Genomic DNA, 20,159 nt, shown 5'->3' with positions numbered 1-20,159 from the left:
CGACTGATCAGGCATTTTGGACGGATATAATACCGCAGCATGCTGCGGTATAATGTCCGGCCAAAACGCCTGACAGTGACTGAACGGAAGGCATACTGATGCAAACTGAACGGATTTTTATCTATTCAGAATGCATTGGAATATGCCTGATCAGTTCTTTTCCGGCATAGAGCCCTTTTGACGGAACTCTATGCCGGAAAAGAATAACGATAGTGTGAAAGTACCCTTATTAGGGTGCTTTCACACTTGCGTTTTTCTTTTCTGGCATAGAGTTCCGTCCTAGGGGATCTATACCGGAAAAGAACTGATCAGTTTTATCCCCATGCATTCTGAACCGAGAACAATCCATTCAGGATGCATCAGGATGTCTTTAGTTCAGTCTTTTTGACTGTTCAGGCAAAAGATAAAACCTCAGCATGCTACGGTTTTATCTCCGGCCCAAAAAAACTGAAGACTTGCCTGAATGCCGGATCCGGCATTTTTTTCTATAGGAATGTATTAGTGCCAAATCCGGCATTCAAAATACCGGAATGTGCAGACTGAAAAAAAGGTGAAAAAAATAAATGCCGGATCTGTTTTGCCGGATGACACCGGAAAGACGGATCCGGCATTTCAATACATTTTTCTGACTGATCAGGCATTTTTTAGACTGATCAGGATCCTGATCAGTCTTACAAATGCCATCAGTTGGCATACGTTTTGCCGGATCCGGCAGGCAGTTCCGCCGACGGAACTGCTTGCCAGATCACTCTGCAGCAAGTGTGAAAGTAGCCTTAGGTGATGTCATGAAATACATTAGATTTTATAGGTTAGCACATAGGAAATGGTACCAAGGTGTCAAAAGAAGTGGTAATGGCACTCCGGGTCATTACAAATGGCAGATTCTTGTGCAAAAATGTCAACACCCCTGTTTTGGAATTAATGGATGGGGAGCACAGAACTTTCTCTACTGTCAGTTTCTGCATTCTAGCACTGTCCACCTCACTCAGATGTGTCTCTTTAAGTAGAGCCACATCTGCCTTTAGCCTTTTTAAATTACGTAGCACCGTCATCCTTTTTTTCAACCCCTTCACATTCCAGGTTATTACCCGCATTTATCTTCCCTTAGCGCACTATAAGATTTGCCCTTGCTTTTCACAATATATATCAGCAACAGCATCTGGTTTACACCCACCCATCTCTCCCCTTTCCCAGAAAATACTAACATTAACAGAATATGTTGCACAAATAAAAATTAAAACAGATAAAGGTCGAAAAAAATTAAGTAAAACAAAAGATATCAGTAAACAGCCCGATGGGGCAACCATGAAGGGTAAGGGCTGCCATCTTGTTCGGCTGCTAGAGACTCCAATTTTTTCCAACATGGCGGTCCAACATTAACATCATAACCCAAGGCTAAACTCCAGTTTATCTTTTGCTACAGGTCAAAGAACTAGTCTGACGACCCCCTTCACTTCAAAAGATTATCCCCTGTAGCCCACCCCCACATCATCATAAATGCATTCATTATAACCAAAGGATACAGCGTGCTGTTTGGGTATTAATGGCTGCTTGTACGGTGGGTACTGGGTTCCCTAAGGCCTCTTTCACATGGGCATCGCATGTGAGGGCCGGACAAGATGCGGGTGCGTTGCGAGAAAATGTGCGATTTTTCCACGAAAGTGCAAAGCGTTTTAATGCGTTTTGCACGCGCGTGAGAAAAATCGGCATGTTTGGTACCCAGACCCGAACCCGGACTTCTTCACAGAAGTTCGGGTTTGGGTTAGGTGTTGTGTAGATTTTATTATTTTCCCTTATAACTTGGTTATAAGGGCAAATAATAGCATTCTTAATACAGAATGCTAAGTAAATTAGGGATGGAGGGGTTAAAAAAATAAAATTAAACTCACCTCATCCACTTGTTCGCGCAGCCCGGCTTGTCTTCTTTCTTCTTCTTTGAGGACCTGGGAGGAAAAGGACTTTGGTGATGTCACTGCGCTCATCACATGGTACGTCACTTGGTCCATCACCATGGTAATGGACCATGTGATGAGCGCAGTGATGTCACCAAAGGTCCCTTTCCTCCCAGGTCCTCAAAGAAGAAGAAAGAAAACGAGCCGGGCTGCGCGAACAAGTGGATGAGGTGAGTTTAATTATTTATTTATTTTTTAACCCCTCCTCCAAACATGTTATAAGGGAAAATAATAAAGATTGTATCCCCATCCCAATCGTCTCCTAGCAACCATGCGTTAAAATCGTACCGCATCCGCAATTGCGATTTTCACGCAGCCCCATTAACTTCTATGGGGCCTGCGTTGCGTGAAAAACACACAATATAGAGCTTGCTGCGATTTTTACGCAACGCACAAGTGATGCATGAAAATTACCGCTCATGTGCACAGCCCCATTGGAGTGAATGGGTCCGGATTCAGTGCGGGTGCAATTCGTTCACCTCACGCATTGCACCCGCGCTGAATTCTCGCCCCCGTGTAAAAGCCTAAGTGTGGGCCTAAGAGTTCTCCTATTGGTTCTGTGGGGTATCCGGTGGTCTGGTAGGTATTCTTATCTCTGGACTCCGCAGCGGATCAACATGATGTGTCTTCTTCGTTTTCTGGCTTGTCTGCGTAGCCTCCAGCGGGTGAGTGTTCTTTCCGTGGCAGAGATCCTCGTCTCACGCTGTCTCGCGCTTCTTTGATAGAAGTTTAGGTTGTTGTGGTTCCATCCATGTGGAAAAATTTCAACAACGCTGGGTATAGGAGAGCAAATCTGATGTGCCTCCGAACATATGATGGAGAATTCTCGCCTTCGTTTTTGCACTTCCGCTGAGTAGTCTACGAAAATCAGGAATCTTTGGGCTTGGATCTCCAACACTGATCGGTTTTGTTTGTAAGAGCGCAAAATCGCTGTTTTATCTGTAAAGTCCAGGTACTTCACTATTACTGGCCTGGGGCGCCTAGCCAGTGCGCTTGAGGCCTTCAAGTTATGATCTTTCCCGACTTGTAGATCAGGGCCTACTCTATGCGCCCTTTCTACTTTACAATGGTTTGGTAGCCCCAGCACCGCTGGTGTATCACACTCACATATGCGTAGAAGATCTTGGGCGGGAATCGATTCTGGGATGCCAATCATCTGCAGGTTGTTCCTGCAGGATCAATTCTCAAGGTCATCTACCTTATCTTTCAATAGTCTATTATCCCACAGCACTGACTCTAGGTGCGTTTTCATTTTGTGGCAGGAGCCTTCCAGTATCTGGACTCTGTGCTCGACTCCATCGTGTCTGACACCATGTTCAGCGGCGGTGGTTTGCAGCGTCGACCCCAATGTATTAGCCAGGGACTCCTTAAGGTCTGGTAATATTCTGTTGGCTACTTTAATTGCCAGCTTTTTGTAATCTATTTGAAGTTCCTCGCCGATAATGTTTGCTTCCATGCATGTGAGCTCTGCTTGAGCGCTAGAAGTTTGCGAAGTTGAAAGTATTAAGTCTTCCTCTGCCATTTCTGTTTCCCACGCTGCAGGTTTCACCTGTTTGCCTTGGCCTTTTGATTTGTTCCTGCTCCCCATGGTTAATAGGAAACGGTCCATAGGTGGCCACCAGCCGGGTGGTTACGATTGTCCCGGTATTTCTCCGGTTTGTAGGGGAGAGTTAAATTGTGTAGTTTCACCTCACGGTACTGTAGCTAGTCGTGTCTTACCATGTTGGCGCCGGAACCGGAAGTCCTAAGCCATATTCTTGTGTTCAAGTTTTTTTTTTTGTACCTCTTCCCCCATACCTGCAAAGTTAAGCTTACTTAACCTGCTTTCCAGTGCTGGCTTCACATTCCTTCTCCTCCAGGTCTGTGATGATCCGCTGGGCTTCCTTACTGAAAGCATCTGGTTTGACATCGCCTGCAGCTAATCACTGGCTATGGTGGTGACCAGCTCTCCTTACGTCATGACAAATCTGCACAAGACACAAGGGGATCCAGTCTCCACCACGACCAATGATTGGCTGCATCGATGTCACACTGGATGTTTTGACTGAGGGAGCCCAGCGGACCAGCCCAGGCCTGAAAGAGAAGTAGTGGTGAGACAGCGCCAGGAAGCAGGTAAGTAAGCTTCCTTTTACAAGTCAACAACTACAATTTCTTATGACCTCACAGCACGTCGACATTTACTATATTAGTGAACTAACTGATGATCCAACCGGACCCATTTACGTCTTTTGTCATGTGCTGTTATAATTAGCTAAAACATTACTTTTATTTATTGTTTCCTTTTAAAATCCTTATGGATTAGTACTAACAAGACATAGACACATTAAATCTATCAGTGGCCCGGGTCGCTCCGTCTTTTTTCTGTGTGCCCATATAGTTGCTGTTACTTCACAGCAAGTGACTGGTGCCAATACTAGTTACAGCCTATGTGCGGTTCCCTTTACAAGTCAACCCATTCTTGCACAACCCCTTTAAAACTCTACACCATACCAAATTGAAGGATGAGCCAGTTATTAACATTTCTGTTCCTGTGCAGAATATGAAAGAATACTGCAAGATATTTCAGTTTCTTTTTAAGGGGATATCCCATGGATTCTAAAAGCACATCTTACTCCTCACTAATCAGTCAGAGAAGCCTTTGTTCAGTGATTTTGATATATTTCCCTTTGGATTAGTTTCCTGTATAGTGTTCCTTTTGGAAACAAAATGAAGAGGGAAGCAAAGTATGATTGTCCCTTGACTGAGGTATTTCCACTAACTGGCATCCTATATGCTTTAGAAGAGTTGAGGACAAAGGGTATTGATGTGAACGGAAATCTATATGGGAGTATGGGAAACGTGACTGGCACAGGAACACCAATTACCGTAGTCAAAATAAGTGTTATCTTTGATGGCAATTAATGGATGAAACCACCTCTTTATACACTGAGCACAAAAAGACTCTTTGGAGCTGATGACTTCAATATTCTCTATATGAGCATTTTGGCTGCCTGTTGACTTACAGTACAGACCAAAAGTTTGGACACACCTTCTCATTCAAAGAGTTTTCTTTATTTTCATGACTATGAAAATTGTAGATTCACACTGAAGGCATCAAAACTATGAATTAACACATGTGGAATTATATACATTACAAACAAGTGTGAAACAACTGAAAATATGTCATATTCTAGGTTCTTCAAAGTAGCCACCTTTTGCTTTGATTACTGCTTTGCACACTCTTGGCATTCTCTTGATGAGCTTCAAGAGGTAGTCCCCTGAAATGGTTTTCACTTCACAGGTGTGCCCTGTCAGGTTTAATAAGTGGGATTTCTTGCCTTATAAATGGGGTTGGGACCATCAGTTGTGTTGAGGAGAAGTCAGGTGGATACACAGCTGATAGTCCTACTGAATAGACTGTTAGAATTTGTATTATGGCAAGAAAAAAGCAGCTAAGTAAAGAAAAACGAGTGGCCATCATTACTTTAAGAAATTAAGTTCAGTCAGTCAGCTGAAAAATTGGGAAAAGTTTGAAAGTAAGGGCTATTTGACCATGAAGGAGATTGATGGGGTGCTGCGCCAGATGACCTGGCCTCCACAGTCACCGGACCTGAACCCAATCGAGATGGTTTGGGGTGAGCTGGACCGCAGAGTGAAGGCAAAAGGGCCACTCCTTCAAGACTGTTGGAAGACCATTTCAGGGGACTACCTCTTGAAGCTCATCAAGAGAATGCCAAGAGTGTGCAAAGCAGTAATCAAAGCAAAAGGTGGCTACTTTGAAGAACCTAGAATATGACATATTTTCAGTTGTTTCACACTTGTTTGTTATGTATATAATTCCACATGTGTTAATTCATAGTTTTGATGCCTTCATAGTCATGAAAATAAAGAAAACTCTTTGAATGAGAAGGTGTGTCCAAACTTTTGGTCTGTACTGTACATGATATGTTAGGTATGCTCATCCTGCTCTATTATATTAACTGCTTACAGCATTCTGGAATATAGTTCTCCCAAACCAATGTCTCAGGAGCCACGTGTGGCTCTTGGGCCCACTTCTTGAGAGCTGCAACCACCTTGTTCGGTTTGCTGCCTATGTTGATGTATACTGGAGAGAGGCCTCCTGCTTCTGTATACTTCTAATATTATTGACGCTATCAAGTCAACTAGCAACCAAGCAACTGCCTGCACTGCCTTCTAAAAGACACAGTGGCAGTGATCATATACAGGTGAAACTCGAAAAATTAGAATATCGTGCAAAAGTTAATTTATTTCAGTAATGCAACTTAAAATTAGAATTTTGTGAAAAGGTTCAATATTCTAGGCTCAAAGTGTCACACTCTAGTCAGCTAATTAGTCCATACCCTCTGAGCAAAGGGTACCTCAAAATTGGGGTTGCATAAGCTGTAATCCATAATCATCCAAATTATAACAAATAAAGGCTTGAATATCTCGCTTTGCATGTAATGAGTCTCTCATATATTAGTTTCACCTTTTAAGTTACATTACTGAAATAAATGAACTTTGCATGATATTCTAATTTTTCGAGTTTCACCTGTACAGGCAGTGTGCGACCTACTCAGTAGCTGAGATCCTGTGACAGGAGTGTAACCAGATTGAAGGTGGCTTCAATACTCAACATGAGATAACAGCTATCTCTCCCCAGCCTCAGCATGTGTTGTGAATGGTAGAGAAGAGAAAGCCTCTACCAAAAACCTGGCTTTCCTGATATTTTGTCCCCTGATGGCAGATTTAGGGAAGCCCCCATACATTTTAGATGGTCTCCAATCCAGGCCGAAATTGCCAGGTTTGGCCGACATACATCTAATGTGTATGGCTAGCCTTTAAAGGGTATACCAGGATATTACAGTTGATGACCCATCCTTAGGTTAGTCCATCAATGTCTGATTGATGTGGGTGCAGTGGATAGAGCTGGTCACCCTCTCTGTCCACTAGGCGGAGCTATATAGTTCCAGCGCTGACCTGTGGTGCAGAACAGCGGATGGTAGGGGAACGGGATATCGGACCCCCACCTATTAGATATTGATGGCCTATTCTAAGGATAGGCCATCAATAGTAAAATCCTGGAATACCTCTTTAAGCTTACTATTGTTCTCTAGTGAAATAATTTTGCCTCTTTATTATTCTGTGCACACCTATGGTTATACATGACAGACTGTTGATTCTTCGCCGCCGGGAAACGATTTTTCTCACTCCACAAGATAAGCTGTTTCTTTGATGTTATCAATATCAGTAATGACTCCGTAAATTACATACACAAGCTTAATATTGTGCACAATATGTCATATGGCATATTGGTTTAGTAATCTTGTTTGTTCAGTGCATCCAGCAGCGCAGGTAGAAATGTTTCACCAAAGAGGCAAAATCCTCTCACACAACCAGAAGAAAATCTTCATTTGTATTCCAGCTCCCAGGATAGATCTCAGTATTAATAGTGCCACTGCGAGATGCAGGCTGATAACGTCACCCCTGGCTTCATCTAATGACTCCATTGTTACATTCAGAAAGCGCTCAATGCTGATAAACAGTGGACGGCGAATGTACAAAAACAACAGAAATCAAAGAAAACATGTTACAAGCATGAACTCCGGCCCGCTCTGTCCTCCTTCCCCCACAAGATCCTGAGAAAACAGGAATCTAATAAGATGTCGAGCAAAGAAATGATGTATAGACTTTAAAGCTGTAGACGCGTGCCTACATCTGATGTGATTCTCCGCACGTCTGATATAGCAGTAAACATGTTTGGTTCCATAGACTTTATAGATCATATGTGTAGCAGTGTACAATGGTGGACACCTATAGTAATTTATATCATCGTGATACTTGCTTATTATATAAAGACCTGGATTATGTGAGTAAATGTGGCATAGGCCCCTTGCACAAGACCGTATCAGTTTTGCTGTCTGCAAATTGTGGATTCACTAAATCTGGATCCTGGCCGTGTTAACGCCGCCATTTTTTTTTCTTACCCTGTAGAAATGTCCTATCCTTTACCGGACAAGAACAGGACATGTCGTACCTTTTTTGCGGGCTAGCGGAACCGACAAATGGATGCAGACAGCATACGGTGTGCTGTCCACATCTTTTGCGGCCCCATTGAAATGAATGGGTCTACACCCGATCTGCAAAAAATGTAGACCGGATGAGGACTTATGGTCGGGTACATAGGGCCTTAGACTTAGGGCTCGTTCACACGAACGTTTTTTTTGCGTTCCGTATACGGTCTGTATACGGAACCATTCATTTCAACGGTTCCGCAAAAAAAAACGGAATGTACTCCGTATGCATTACATTTCCGTATTTCCTTTCCGCTCAAAGATAGAACATGTCCTATTATTGCCCGCAAATCACGTTCCGTGGCTCCATTTAAGTCAATAGGTCCGCAAAAAAAGCGGAGCACATACGGAATGTACTCCGTATGTCTTCCATATCCGTTCCGTTTTTGCGGAACCATCTATTGTAAATTTTATAGCCAGCCCCATTTTTTCTATGTATTTACTGTATACTGTATATGCCATACGGAAAAATGGAACGGAAAAACGGAATGGAACCGGAAACACTACTGAAACAAAAAACGGATCTGTTAAAAACGGCCCGCAAAAATCTGAAAAAGCCATACAGTTGTGTGAACAAGCCCTTAGGCTGGTGAAACTTGCCAATTTCGATGTGATCGGCCGACCCTAATGTGGATGAAGTGCACAGCTGATGTTTGTTCAACAGAAAGGTTTGGGCATATCTCCTCCTTTCTTCTCGAGGTGACCAGAGGTGTCTGGCAGTGACTTATTCTCAGCTCCCTATTCGAAACACATGCATGCTTGGCTAAACAGAGCATGCCTGCATATGGGGAGTTCATTAGGAGTAGCTGTTGGCCGTATGACATCTTTATTATAATACCTGCTGGTAGGATATGAATGAGATAATCCTAGGTTTGGAGAACTAAACCCGTGTTTCTTAACTTCCGTAAGACAAATACCTCCAAGTAACCACAATATTATGAGCACTCACCAATGGATATTAATGGCAAACAGTCCCTGCATAATGGTGCCAGCCAGAGTGCCAGGCAAGATCTCCTTTGGAGAGACAACTTAACTGCCTAAAACAGTGAGCCAAAGCGATCATTACAGCGCCAAGCAACAAAGTACTGTAGGTACGACTCCAGAGACAAAGCCTTACAGCTACTAAGCCCCATACGGTTTGCTGTGTCTTCTCATTTTTTATGTACATTTCACTTGTGTTTGATAAGAATTGTCAAATATTTTTTCCTTTTTTCTTTAATCTCAGTCATTATGGTCTAAAGGAAAATGGACAATGGTAGACAGCACTATCTTGTCAATTCTGCCACTCACAAAGCTCCAGCGATGCAGTTTTATTCTTTTTTCAGTGTTACTTTTGGGTAAGTTGGAGCTTTAGCCCAATAGTGCAGTAGGTGGGGAATATAGCTGGTACTACAGAACAACTCTAATACAGATGGAAGCGCTCATTGCTGGAGCACTGGGAGCTGCGGTCCTGTCACTCACTGCTCAGCTCCCAGCACTCCTCCCCTTCTTCAGGCCAGCCGCGCTCTGAATGGTGAAGCAGGAAGACTTCTCCCCGCTACACCATTCAGCCTGCAGACACAGATCGCGCTGCTGGCCTGTGTGGGTGGAGCCTGCAGCCCTGTAATCTGCATAAGCTCCGCCCACACAGTGCTGCAGAGCGATCTGTGCCTGCAGGGAAGAGAGGTATGTGAGCTTCAGGAACAGGACAAGGTGAGTAGTTACTGTGTGTGTGTGTTTTTTTTTATACAGAGGGGGCACAGAGGGCTTTATTACTATGGAGGGGGCACAGAGGACTTTATTACTATGGAGGGGGCACAGAGGACTGTATTACTATGGAGGGGGCACAGAGGACTGTATTACTATGGAGGGGGCACAGAGGGCATTATTACTGTGAAGGGGGCACAATGGGGATTTCTACTATGGAGGGGGCACAGAGGGCATTACTAGTACAGTGGGAATTACTACTATTAAGGGGGCACAATGGGCATTATTACTGTGAAGGGGGCACAATGGGCAATATTACTATGAAGGGGGCACAGTGGGCATTATTACTATAAAGTGGGCACAATAGGGATTATTACTATTAAGGGGACATAATGGGGATTATTACTATTAAGGGGGCACAATGGGGATTATTACTGTGAAGGAGACACAAAGAGGGCATAACTATTGTGAGGGGGCACAATGTGGGCATAACCACTGTGAGAGGGCACAATGTAGGCATAACTACTGTGAGGGGGCCCACTTCTGTACAAAACTACTGTGAAGGTTGTACAATGAGGGCAATACTACTGTGAGGGGGTATTGGGGGGGGGGGGGGTTTCCAGAGAAAGGACCCGCCCCAGGTGCCAAACACCCTAGGCACGCCACTGGCAGGGATCCCTCGAGTTGGACATCTGTGATCTCATATTGATGACCTATCCTGAGAATAAGTCATCAATATGTAAATCCTGGAGAACCCCTTTAATTAATCTGCTCCACTGTATAACCAGCTGTGATAGGTACTCATGTTGACACTGAGTAATCTTGAACAGGTCCTGAAAAACAACTTAGGATTCAATTGACTCCATTTTAAAGCACATAAGCACCTTTTACCACTATATGATGGATTGGCCAAAGACTAACTAGTAGGACACATCATTTTGTGGACACGTGAGAGATTTATAAAGACTGGTATTTTACACGCTGGTCTTAATCTATTTCCCTCTGGCATCATGCCCAACCCCGCACTGCCCACACCCTACCCATCTTCACAAATTTTTTAGCAATAATTTTTTTTTTTACAACAGTTTTCCAGTTTATGGAGTTGATAATTGTCCTCCTTGGTCTTTTTTAGTGATGAGCGGCAGGGCCAATATTCAAATTTGCGATATTTCGCAAATATTTGGTAGAATATTCGTCATATATTTGCGAATTCGGCAATGTAATATTCGCATAATGTGCGCAAAATATAGGCGTGGGTCACTATAGCTACATTTTTCAAGCTGCTAGAAGTTTCCTGAGACTGGAGAAAATGGTTGGCACAGCAGAACATTACAATAGCTTTATATGCAGATAGAGTGCTCCAATATATTCCTGATTGTGAAATCGGCACTAATGATGCGAATATTTTGGCGTAATACGTGCAACTTCACAGATCTGACTACTTATTAGTGATTGGTGCACTAAGTATTGTCGTGAACTTGTGACATCACAGCACTATGTCTGTATGTATGTAGCATGTATGTATGTATGTAGCATGTATGTATGTATGGACAGCAGAACCAGCTACAGCACTATATCACTATCTAACCTACACTGACTATCTCCCACTAACTATCTGTATTATATATATATCAGCTAACTAACTAACTAACTATCTATCTAATGTAATGACACAGGAAAGCAGAGAGCACAGCAATAACACTGCTGTCTCTCTCAGATCTGCAAAATACTGCATACAAGGGCTGCTGGGGAGGTTCTTATATAGTAAGGGGTAGGCAACTTTCCTATTGGTTGCTAGGGATGTCGCTAATATCAGACATAGACATTGCAGCCTTCTCATTGGCCCACAAGCAAGAAGGGTGGTTACTGTTGAAATAAAAATCTAGAATATTCGAAATTATGAAAATATATCACAATATTCAAAATATTTGCGAATTCTCACATCCCGTATTCACGATTAATATTCGAATATTTGCGCCCAACACTAGTCTTTATTACTTGTTCTAATAACTTAAAGGGTGGTCAGAGATTCCTCAATAAGTGGCACTCATGTCCGTATGCAGTAGAGGGAATATGTGCTGCATTGATGGGCAGAGGTGTGCTATAATCGACAAAAAATGTACTGCATGGGGCACAACAGTGGACATGTATGATCCTAAAATACTATTTATTAGAAACCAGGTGACAATAGTATAGATCAGTGATGGCTAACCTCCGGCACTCCAGCTGTGGTGAAACTACGACTCTCAGCATGCTCCATTCATTTCTGTGGAGTTCTGAGAACAGTCAAGCAAGTGTACATTTTGGGAAATGTAGTTTAACCACAGCTGGAGTGCCGAGGTTCGCCATCACAGGTATAGATGGGTCAGCAACCTTCGGCACTCCAGTGCTGTGAAACTACAACTCCCAGCATGCACACTTGCTTGGCTTTCTTGAAACTCCCATAGAAGCGAAAGCAGGATTCTGGGAGTTGTAGTTGTTGATCGCTGGTATAGGTCTTTCTGTCACATCAGCTGATGTTTTTTTTATTAGCCCTGATACCAAACTTTCATCATACTATAGCACCTTGATGACACTAGAGGGCCACATTTATTATTCAGTTAAGGCTAGGGCTACACGACGACATTTGTCACGCGACAGATAGGGCAAAACTACACTGCAACATTTTGTCACACCAATGTCCCGCGACAATTTTTATAATGATAGTCTATAGTGTCGCACTGCAACATGCGACAGTCGCGGAAAAATCCATTTCGAATGTCGCATGTTGCAGTGCGACACCATAGACTATCATTATAAAAATTGTCGCGCGACATTGGTGCGACAAAATGTCGCGCAACAAATGTCGTTGTGTAGACCTAGCCTTATTGATTTTGGAAGAAACTGCACAAGTTAAAATAAAAAAATAAATAAAAAAGGCTAAAATCCATAATTGTGCCAAAAGTGTGACATTTCTCATTTCACACAAGACAACTTATTTATCAAAGGCAAAAGTAGCTGTTGATAGTAGTTGTAAAATGCACCAGATTAGTAAGAGGGGAGCGTGTCTGAAATCTAACACCGGAAACTTCCTTCCCCCGACATCTGCTGTTGGGGAAGAATTTACAGACCCTCGTGCACATTACAAAGTGGACCTTGCTTCATGTGGATGGTGACATGTAGAACGATCATTTCATCCAGGAATCGGAGGCTTTCTAAGGCTTCATGCACACGACCCTATTATTCACCCGTGTACGATCAGCACACTGACCCATTCACTTCCGCGGGCCCGTGCACACATTCTTATTTTCTGCGCATCCATTTGGCCGTTCCGCAAATTATAAAATGTGTCCCATTCTTGTCCATATTGCGGATGAGAATAGCCATGGAGTGAGAAAAATGCAAAATACACATGGAAGGTGCCCGTATTTTGTCCGTTGTTCGTGGGAATGAAGCCTTAATGTCACACAACAAAACCAAATGAAATAATATCCATCTTGGCAGATGGCAGATACACATATGTCACATAGGGGGATTTGCTTGGACATTTTTTTTATGGTAATTCACTGAATTAAGGTAGTTTAGGATTTCATGCAGACCTATGTAAAAAGAAGCATAGTTCACCATTATAAGTTGAAATAATTGCTGCCTCTGAATCCAGATCACTCATTTATATTTCCATACTAACCCCCGTCCCTTCATTGTGCACCTGCAAACGGGCGCTTGCCTACATTGCGAGGACTTATGAGCATGCAAATATAATGGAGAGGACTCCAGGTCTATTCCAGTGCCGGTTTGTGGGTGCACAGCATGGGAATGGGGGGCGAACACGGACATACAGCTAAGGCTACTTTCACACTCGCGTTTTGGCTTTCCGTTTCTGAGATCCATTCAGGGCTCTCACAGGCGGTCCAAAACGGATCAGTTTTGCCCTAATGCATTCTGAATGGAAAAGGATCCGCTCAGAATGCATCAGTTCAGTCTCCATTCCGCTTTGGAGACGGACACCAAAACGCTGCTTGGAAACGGATCCATTTTCACTGACACAATAGAAAACGGATCCGTCCTCCATTGACTTTCAATGGGGTTCATGACGGATCCGTCTTGGCTATGTTACAGATAATACAATAGGATCCGTTCTGAACAGATGCAGACGGTTGTATTATCTGAACGGATCCATCCATGACGGATCCGCACAGAACGCGAGTGTGAAAGTGATCTGGAGTCAGGGGCAGCAGTACCGGTCATGCAGTGCTGCACATCACAGGGCTCAGGGGAGGTAACTGATAATTATCAGGTCAGAATAGCAGAGCCATCCTAGTAAGATTCATTTCACTTGTTGACTATACCTAGATTATCTAACATTCCCTACAGGTACCACGTTCAAATGCGTGACCTTATCCTAATTTGTCTGCAAATTATTAATCCAGGTAGAAAAAAAATCTGAATACTAAGGAGAAAGCAAAATGATTACATTAAATGTAACTGAATCTGAAGCAATTCTCACTATGCTGGTCCTTATCCCTGGGCTTCGGAGAGACAGAGACTTCACCTAGTGGGAGCTGTCAAAGGATTTTTAATATTCAAGCAGTTATAAAAGTACAAATAATATTTTAAAACAAGTAACATGAATGGCACAAACCAGACCTATGAGTATTTTCTGTATGTGTTCAATATCATATAGATGCTGTATGCACATCTGTATAGCTATCTACTATATATCTCACCATCAATGTACCTCTATCTATCTGAAGTCTGTCTGTCTCATATCTATATCTATCAAATATCGATTTCATATCTATGTCTATCTATCATATAGCTATCTATTTACCAACCGATATCATAGGTATCCAACTGTCTATTATATATCTATCTCATATCTATAGATCTTATCTATATTTGCATCTATCTGTCATATATCTATGTAGCTATCTATTTACCTAAGTATTTATATAATAACTATGTATGTATCTAATATATATATATAATCTATCTAGGCTATCAATCTCTATCTTTAGCTTTATGTATGTCTGATATCTATCTATCTATTATCTATCTATTATCTATCCGTCTATATCTATCTATATATCCATCTCTATCTATCTATCTATCTATCTATCTATCTATCTATCTATCTATCTGTATCTATCTATCTATCTATCCATCTATCTATCTATCATCTATCTATCTATCTATCTATCTATCCATCTATCTATCTATCTATCTATCTATCTATCTATCATCTATCTATCTATCTATCTATCTATCTATCTATCTATCTCTATCATCTATGTATGTATGTATGTATCTATCTAATCTATCTGTCTATATCCATCTATCTATCATCCATCTCATACTATCTATGTATGTATCTATCTAATCTGTCTATATATCTATATATCCATCTATATATATCTATCATCTATCTCATACTATCTATGTATCTATCTAATCTATCATCTATCTATCAATCATCCATCTCATACTATGTATGTATGTATGTATGTATCTATCTATCTGTCTATATATCTATATATCCATATATATCTATCTATATCTATCTATGTATCTATCTATCTATCTATCTATCTCTCTCATACTATCTATGTATCTATCTATCCGTCTATATCTATCTATCTATGATCTATCTATCAATCATCCATCTCATACTATCTATGTATGTATGTATCTATCTATCTATCTAATCTATCTGTCTATATATCCATCTATATGTATCTATCATCTATCTCATACTATCTATGTATGTATCTATCTATACGTCTATATCTATGTATCTATCATCTATCTCATACTATCTATGTATCTATCTAATCTATCTATCTGTCTATATCTATCTATCTATCTATCTATCCATTCGTCTATATCTATCTATCTATCTATCTATCTATCTATCTATCTATCCATTCGTCTATATCTATCTATATATCTATCTATCATCTATCTCATACTATCTACATATCTGTCTATATCTATCTATCTATGTATCTATCTATCCATTTGTCTATATCTATCTATATATCTATCATCTATCTCATACTATCTATGTATCTATCTAATCAATCTATCTGTCTATATCTAGATATCTATCTATCTATCGATCTATCTATCCGTCTCCATTCATCAGAGTCTATCTAATCAGATGTAATCTTGACCTTATAGAAGGTGTCTGCAGAGTCCAGGGGAGGATTCAGCAGGAGCTCACCTGGCAGTGTGAGGATGTCAGCCAGGGGCTTGCAGTGATACAGTCCTATGGAGATGACACAATCCGCCCATAGTCCCCTGGAGCCCAGTTCATCCAGCTTTCTGCAGGTGTTGATGCTGTAGTCGCAGGTCAGCACCCAGTCATTGGTGGTGGTGGCAACTACCACCCCAATCCATCCTATGAAACTTGAGATAAACCCAAAAAACTGTAGGCATGTGCCAGCCATGACAGGTAGAGGCAGAGTGCTCCTGTGCCCTGAGAGTCAGCAGCAGCAGTGTCCTCCTCTGCCCACTCCCCCTGTTATAAGCCTGGGACCAAACCCCCCTGGCAGCCAATTACAGAACAAGGGGCTAGCCGGGGAGGAGGCACTGCTCTGGGGGGTCCCAGTACTGAGCACATCCCCTAAACTCTATGGAACTGAACCTGCTGATAATTCTCCTCTTCTTGCCTGGTGACAAGTAGTAGACATCATACCTGTGGAGAAACTGCGACAGCTAGTAATGCTACAAACCAAGATGTCACCTCACTGAGCTGTATGGGAAGTTTCTTCAAGTTCTTCTATAGGATGAAGACACTCTCCCTGCATCATTACTCACCATTGTCATGAGACAGGCTGGAGAAGGCGCTTCCATCTCCCATTACCGCTCCTGTGGAGACCACTAGTGGACATTGGCGGTAATGCAGTTTCAGACAAGCTGAGTATAGCACAAAAGAGAAGGCAAATTCGCCAAATAAGAGGAAATAGCCTCAGTTTTGTGTAATATTCACCTCTTTATTTATATAGGTGGAACCAGTTCTGGTCACAATCACCTGGTTCAGACGAACACATACATTAGGACTTCTCCATCAGGTTTCATGAATATGGATATCTGGTGAACCCATCTGAGTGAAAGAAATCTGACACTGGTTTAATAGAACATGTAAATAAAGCAATGATACCATTGGGAACAGACCTGAACCATGACGGTAGGTTCAAGCAGAGGTTTTTAGTATTTATTTATTTTTTTTAAGTTTTGAGGCAGATTTTCCTGCTGGTTTTACAGCCAAAGCCAGAAGTGGATCCTTTATATTTCTGATTCCTTTCCAATACTCTCTGGCTTTTGGCGCAAAACCCGTCAGGAATATCTGTCTCAAAACCTCCTCCGGAAAATCAGTGTGACCCTTCCCCTACCTGCAAAAAGGCATACCTGTAGGATATTGGCATGAAGTAATTGCCGTACATGTACGTCATCCTGATTGTATGTCCACAACTACTGTAAGGTCACTCCCTTCGTCCCGTGCCTGCCAGCTCTGGCATCGCAATCGCCAGTTTTGTGAAAACGCAATAGCTGCAGCATGGTGCCTTCTTGAAAAGATGCCAGAAAGACAATAACCACCAAGAGCAAAAAAATAAAAATAAAAATCTTGTGTTGTATGTCTTGTGTTTTAGATTTGCCATAGACCAGGGACCAGCAACCTCCAGCACTCTAGCTGCTGTAAAACTACAACTCCCAGCATTCAAATTTACTCGGCTGTTCTTGTAAATCCCATAGAAGTGAAAGGAGGATTCTAGGAGTTGTAGTTTCTGGACCTTCAGCTAACATCCGGAGCTGACGTTTTTACCACATAAAACATACCAACATATGGCACAAAAAATGTAAATGTCCAGAAAAACACCAGCAGAAATCTGTGTGTAAGAGCACCCTCATGCACACGACCGTGATCGGATTGGAAAACATGGCCCCTGTGTCTGACGGATCTTCCCTGACCAGAACTGACTGTATCTCAGTGTTTTATGATAGTCAGTTCATATCTGATTGAGGGTCCTTTGTACTGAACTCATGGTCAGCACAGGCAGCGATTCATAGGAACTTTACTATGGCAGGCCTCAGGGCCTTCAGAACGCCCCGGGCTACTATAGTCAGGGGCGTAGCAAGGGGGGGCAGGCGGGGCATGTGCACCGGGCGCAGAGGCTGCGGGGGCTGCCGGGTAATTCATTTTCATAGTGAAGCAGGGAGCCTTCCGCTCCCTGCTTCACTGTTCTGCTGAGCTCCGGAGCTCCCCCCTCAGGCTGCACATGGGAGGAGCACTGAAAGCCAGGTATTCTGCCTCCTGCACAGCCAGCAGCGCAATGTGTGTGGGAGCATGTCGTCAGGAAAACGGGTAAGTATTGAGTTTTTTTTTTTTTTATGTAACTGCAGTCTGGAGAGGGCACTGGGGGCTAAAGTGTGGCCACAACTAAAATGACGGGGCACAAACGTGGGCATAACTCCATTGAGGGGCCACATAATCTGGCATAACTACTGTGAGGGGCACCTAATCTGGCATAACTACGGTGAGGGGGTACCTAATCTGTCATAACTACTGTGAGGGGCACATAATCTGTTTTAACTCCTGTGAGGGGGCACCAAATCTGGAATAACTACTGTGAGGGGACACCTAATCTGGCATAACTACTGTGCGGGGCACATATCGGGGCATAACTACAGTGAGGGGGCACAAAAGTGGGTATAACTACAGTGAGGGGTACAAATTGGGCATACGTACTGTGAGGGGCACAAACAGTGGCGTAACTAGAGTGTTATGGGCCCCACTGCAAACTTTGGATCGGGCCCCCTTCCCCCCATTTTTACAAAGAGGCGGCAGATTTTCTTTACACTAAGGGCTCTTTCACATAAGTGGATGCCGTGCGGGTTATCCGCTGCGTGAAAGAGAGCCAAGCCCCGCTCCGGACAGCAGACACGGAGCATTAACATGATTGATAATGTTCTTTGCCTCTGTCATCTTTTTACTACAAAATGACAGTGAGATAAAGTTGTCACTGTCATTTTGTAGTAAAAAGATCATAGAGAGGCACGGAGCATTATCAATCATGTTACTGCTCCTTGTCTCTGCTGTCCGGAACGGGGCTTGGCTCTCTTTCACGCAGCGGATAGCGGATAACCCCGCACAGGATCCGCTCGTGTAAGAGCCCTAAGCCCAATGCCTGGCTTCACTCACCTAGTCCTAATAAAATCTGGTCCTACCTCATCCAGGGTGTCGCTGGCATCGGCGTGATGTCCGCTGGATCCAGAACAAGGTTCCTGTGCTCATAATAAAAAATAATAATAATCACATAAGGAAGGGATGGTGACTGCCCCTGTGAAATCACCAGCAGGGGGTGCTGTGCTGGCCTGTAAGACTGAGCCATGCTAATGTATAGCAGGGTAATCTAGGACATTTTCCCTAAGTGCTACCACACAGTACTAATGCCCACATTGTGGCCTCTCACAGTAATAAAGCCCACCTTGTGGCCCCTTCACAATTGTTATGTCCTCCTTGTGGCCCCTCACAGCAGTTATGCCCACCTTTGTTCCTGTCACAGTAGTTATGCCCACTTTAGTGCCCCATCACTGTAGTTATGCCCAGATATGTTCCCCCCTAAAAGTAGTTATGCCCAGATATGTGCCCCTCTCACAGTAGATATGCCCAGATATGTGCCCTCTCACAGAAGTAATGCCACGATATGTTCCCCCTCACAGTAATAATGCCCAGATATGTGCCCCCTCACAGTAGCTATGGCCAGATATGTGCCCCCTCACAGTAGTAATGCCCAGATATGTGCCCCCTCACAGTGTTTATGCCCAAATATGTTTCCCCTCACAGTAGTAATGCTCAGATATGTGCCCCCTCAAAGTAGTTATGCCAGATATGTGCCCCCTCACAATGGTTATGACCAGATATGTGCCCCCTCACAGTGGTTATGGCCAGATATGTGCCCCCTCACAGTAGTTATGCCAGATATGTGCCCCCTCACAATGGTTATGGCCAGATATGTGCCCCCTCACAGTGGTTATGGCCAGATATGTGCCCCCTCACAGTAGTTATGCCCAGTCATGTGCCCCCTTACAGTAGTTATGCTTAGTTATGTGCCCCCTCACAGTAGCTATGGCCAGATATGTGCCCTCTCACAGTAGTTATGCCCATAGTGATGGGGACGCTTCAAGTTAGAATATACTAAGAACTGTGTACATGACTGCCCCCTGCTGCCTGGCAGCACCCGATCTCTTACAGGGGGCTATGATACGCACAATTAACCCCTCAGGTGCAGCAGGGGGCAGTCATGTACACAGTTCTTAGTATATTCTAACTTGAAGCGTCCCCATCACCATGGGAACGCCTCTGTGTTAGAATATACTGTCGGATCTGAGTTTTCACAAGTTAAAATATACCATCGGATTGGAGAAAACTCCGATCCGATGGTATAATAGGGACTCCTGACTGTACATTGAAAGTCAATGGGGGACG

At 43.1% G+C, this 20,159-nt stretch overlaps 1 protein-coding gene across 1 annotated transcript in view; it reads right to left on the bottom strand.

Annotated features, from left to right (window-relative positions):
* Positions 1-16,119, bottom strand: part of CLDN11 (claudin 11) — a 68,168-nt gene extending 52,049 nt beyond the window's left edge. Inside the window, exon 1 of the mRNA XM_040428219.1 lies at positions 15,894-16,119. Within this exon, the coding sequence (XP_040284153.1) occupies positions 15,894-16,119 (226 nt within the window). The remainder of the gene's footprint in view (positions 1-15,893) is intronic.
* Positions 16,120-20,159: the final 4,040 nt, after the last annotated feature.

This window comes from Bufo bufo, chromosome 4 (genome assembly GCF_905171765.1).
Source record: "Bufo bufo chromosome 4, aBufBuf1.1, whole genome shotgun sequence".
NCBI classification, from domain to species: Eukaryota; Metazoa; Chordata; class Amphibia; order Anura; family Bufonidae; genus Bufo; species Bufo bufo.
This window is presented reverse-complemented; position numbering and strand designations above follow the sequence as displayed.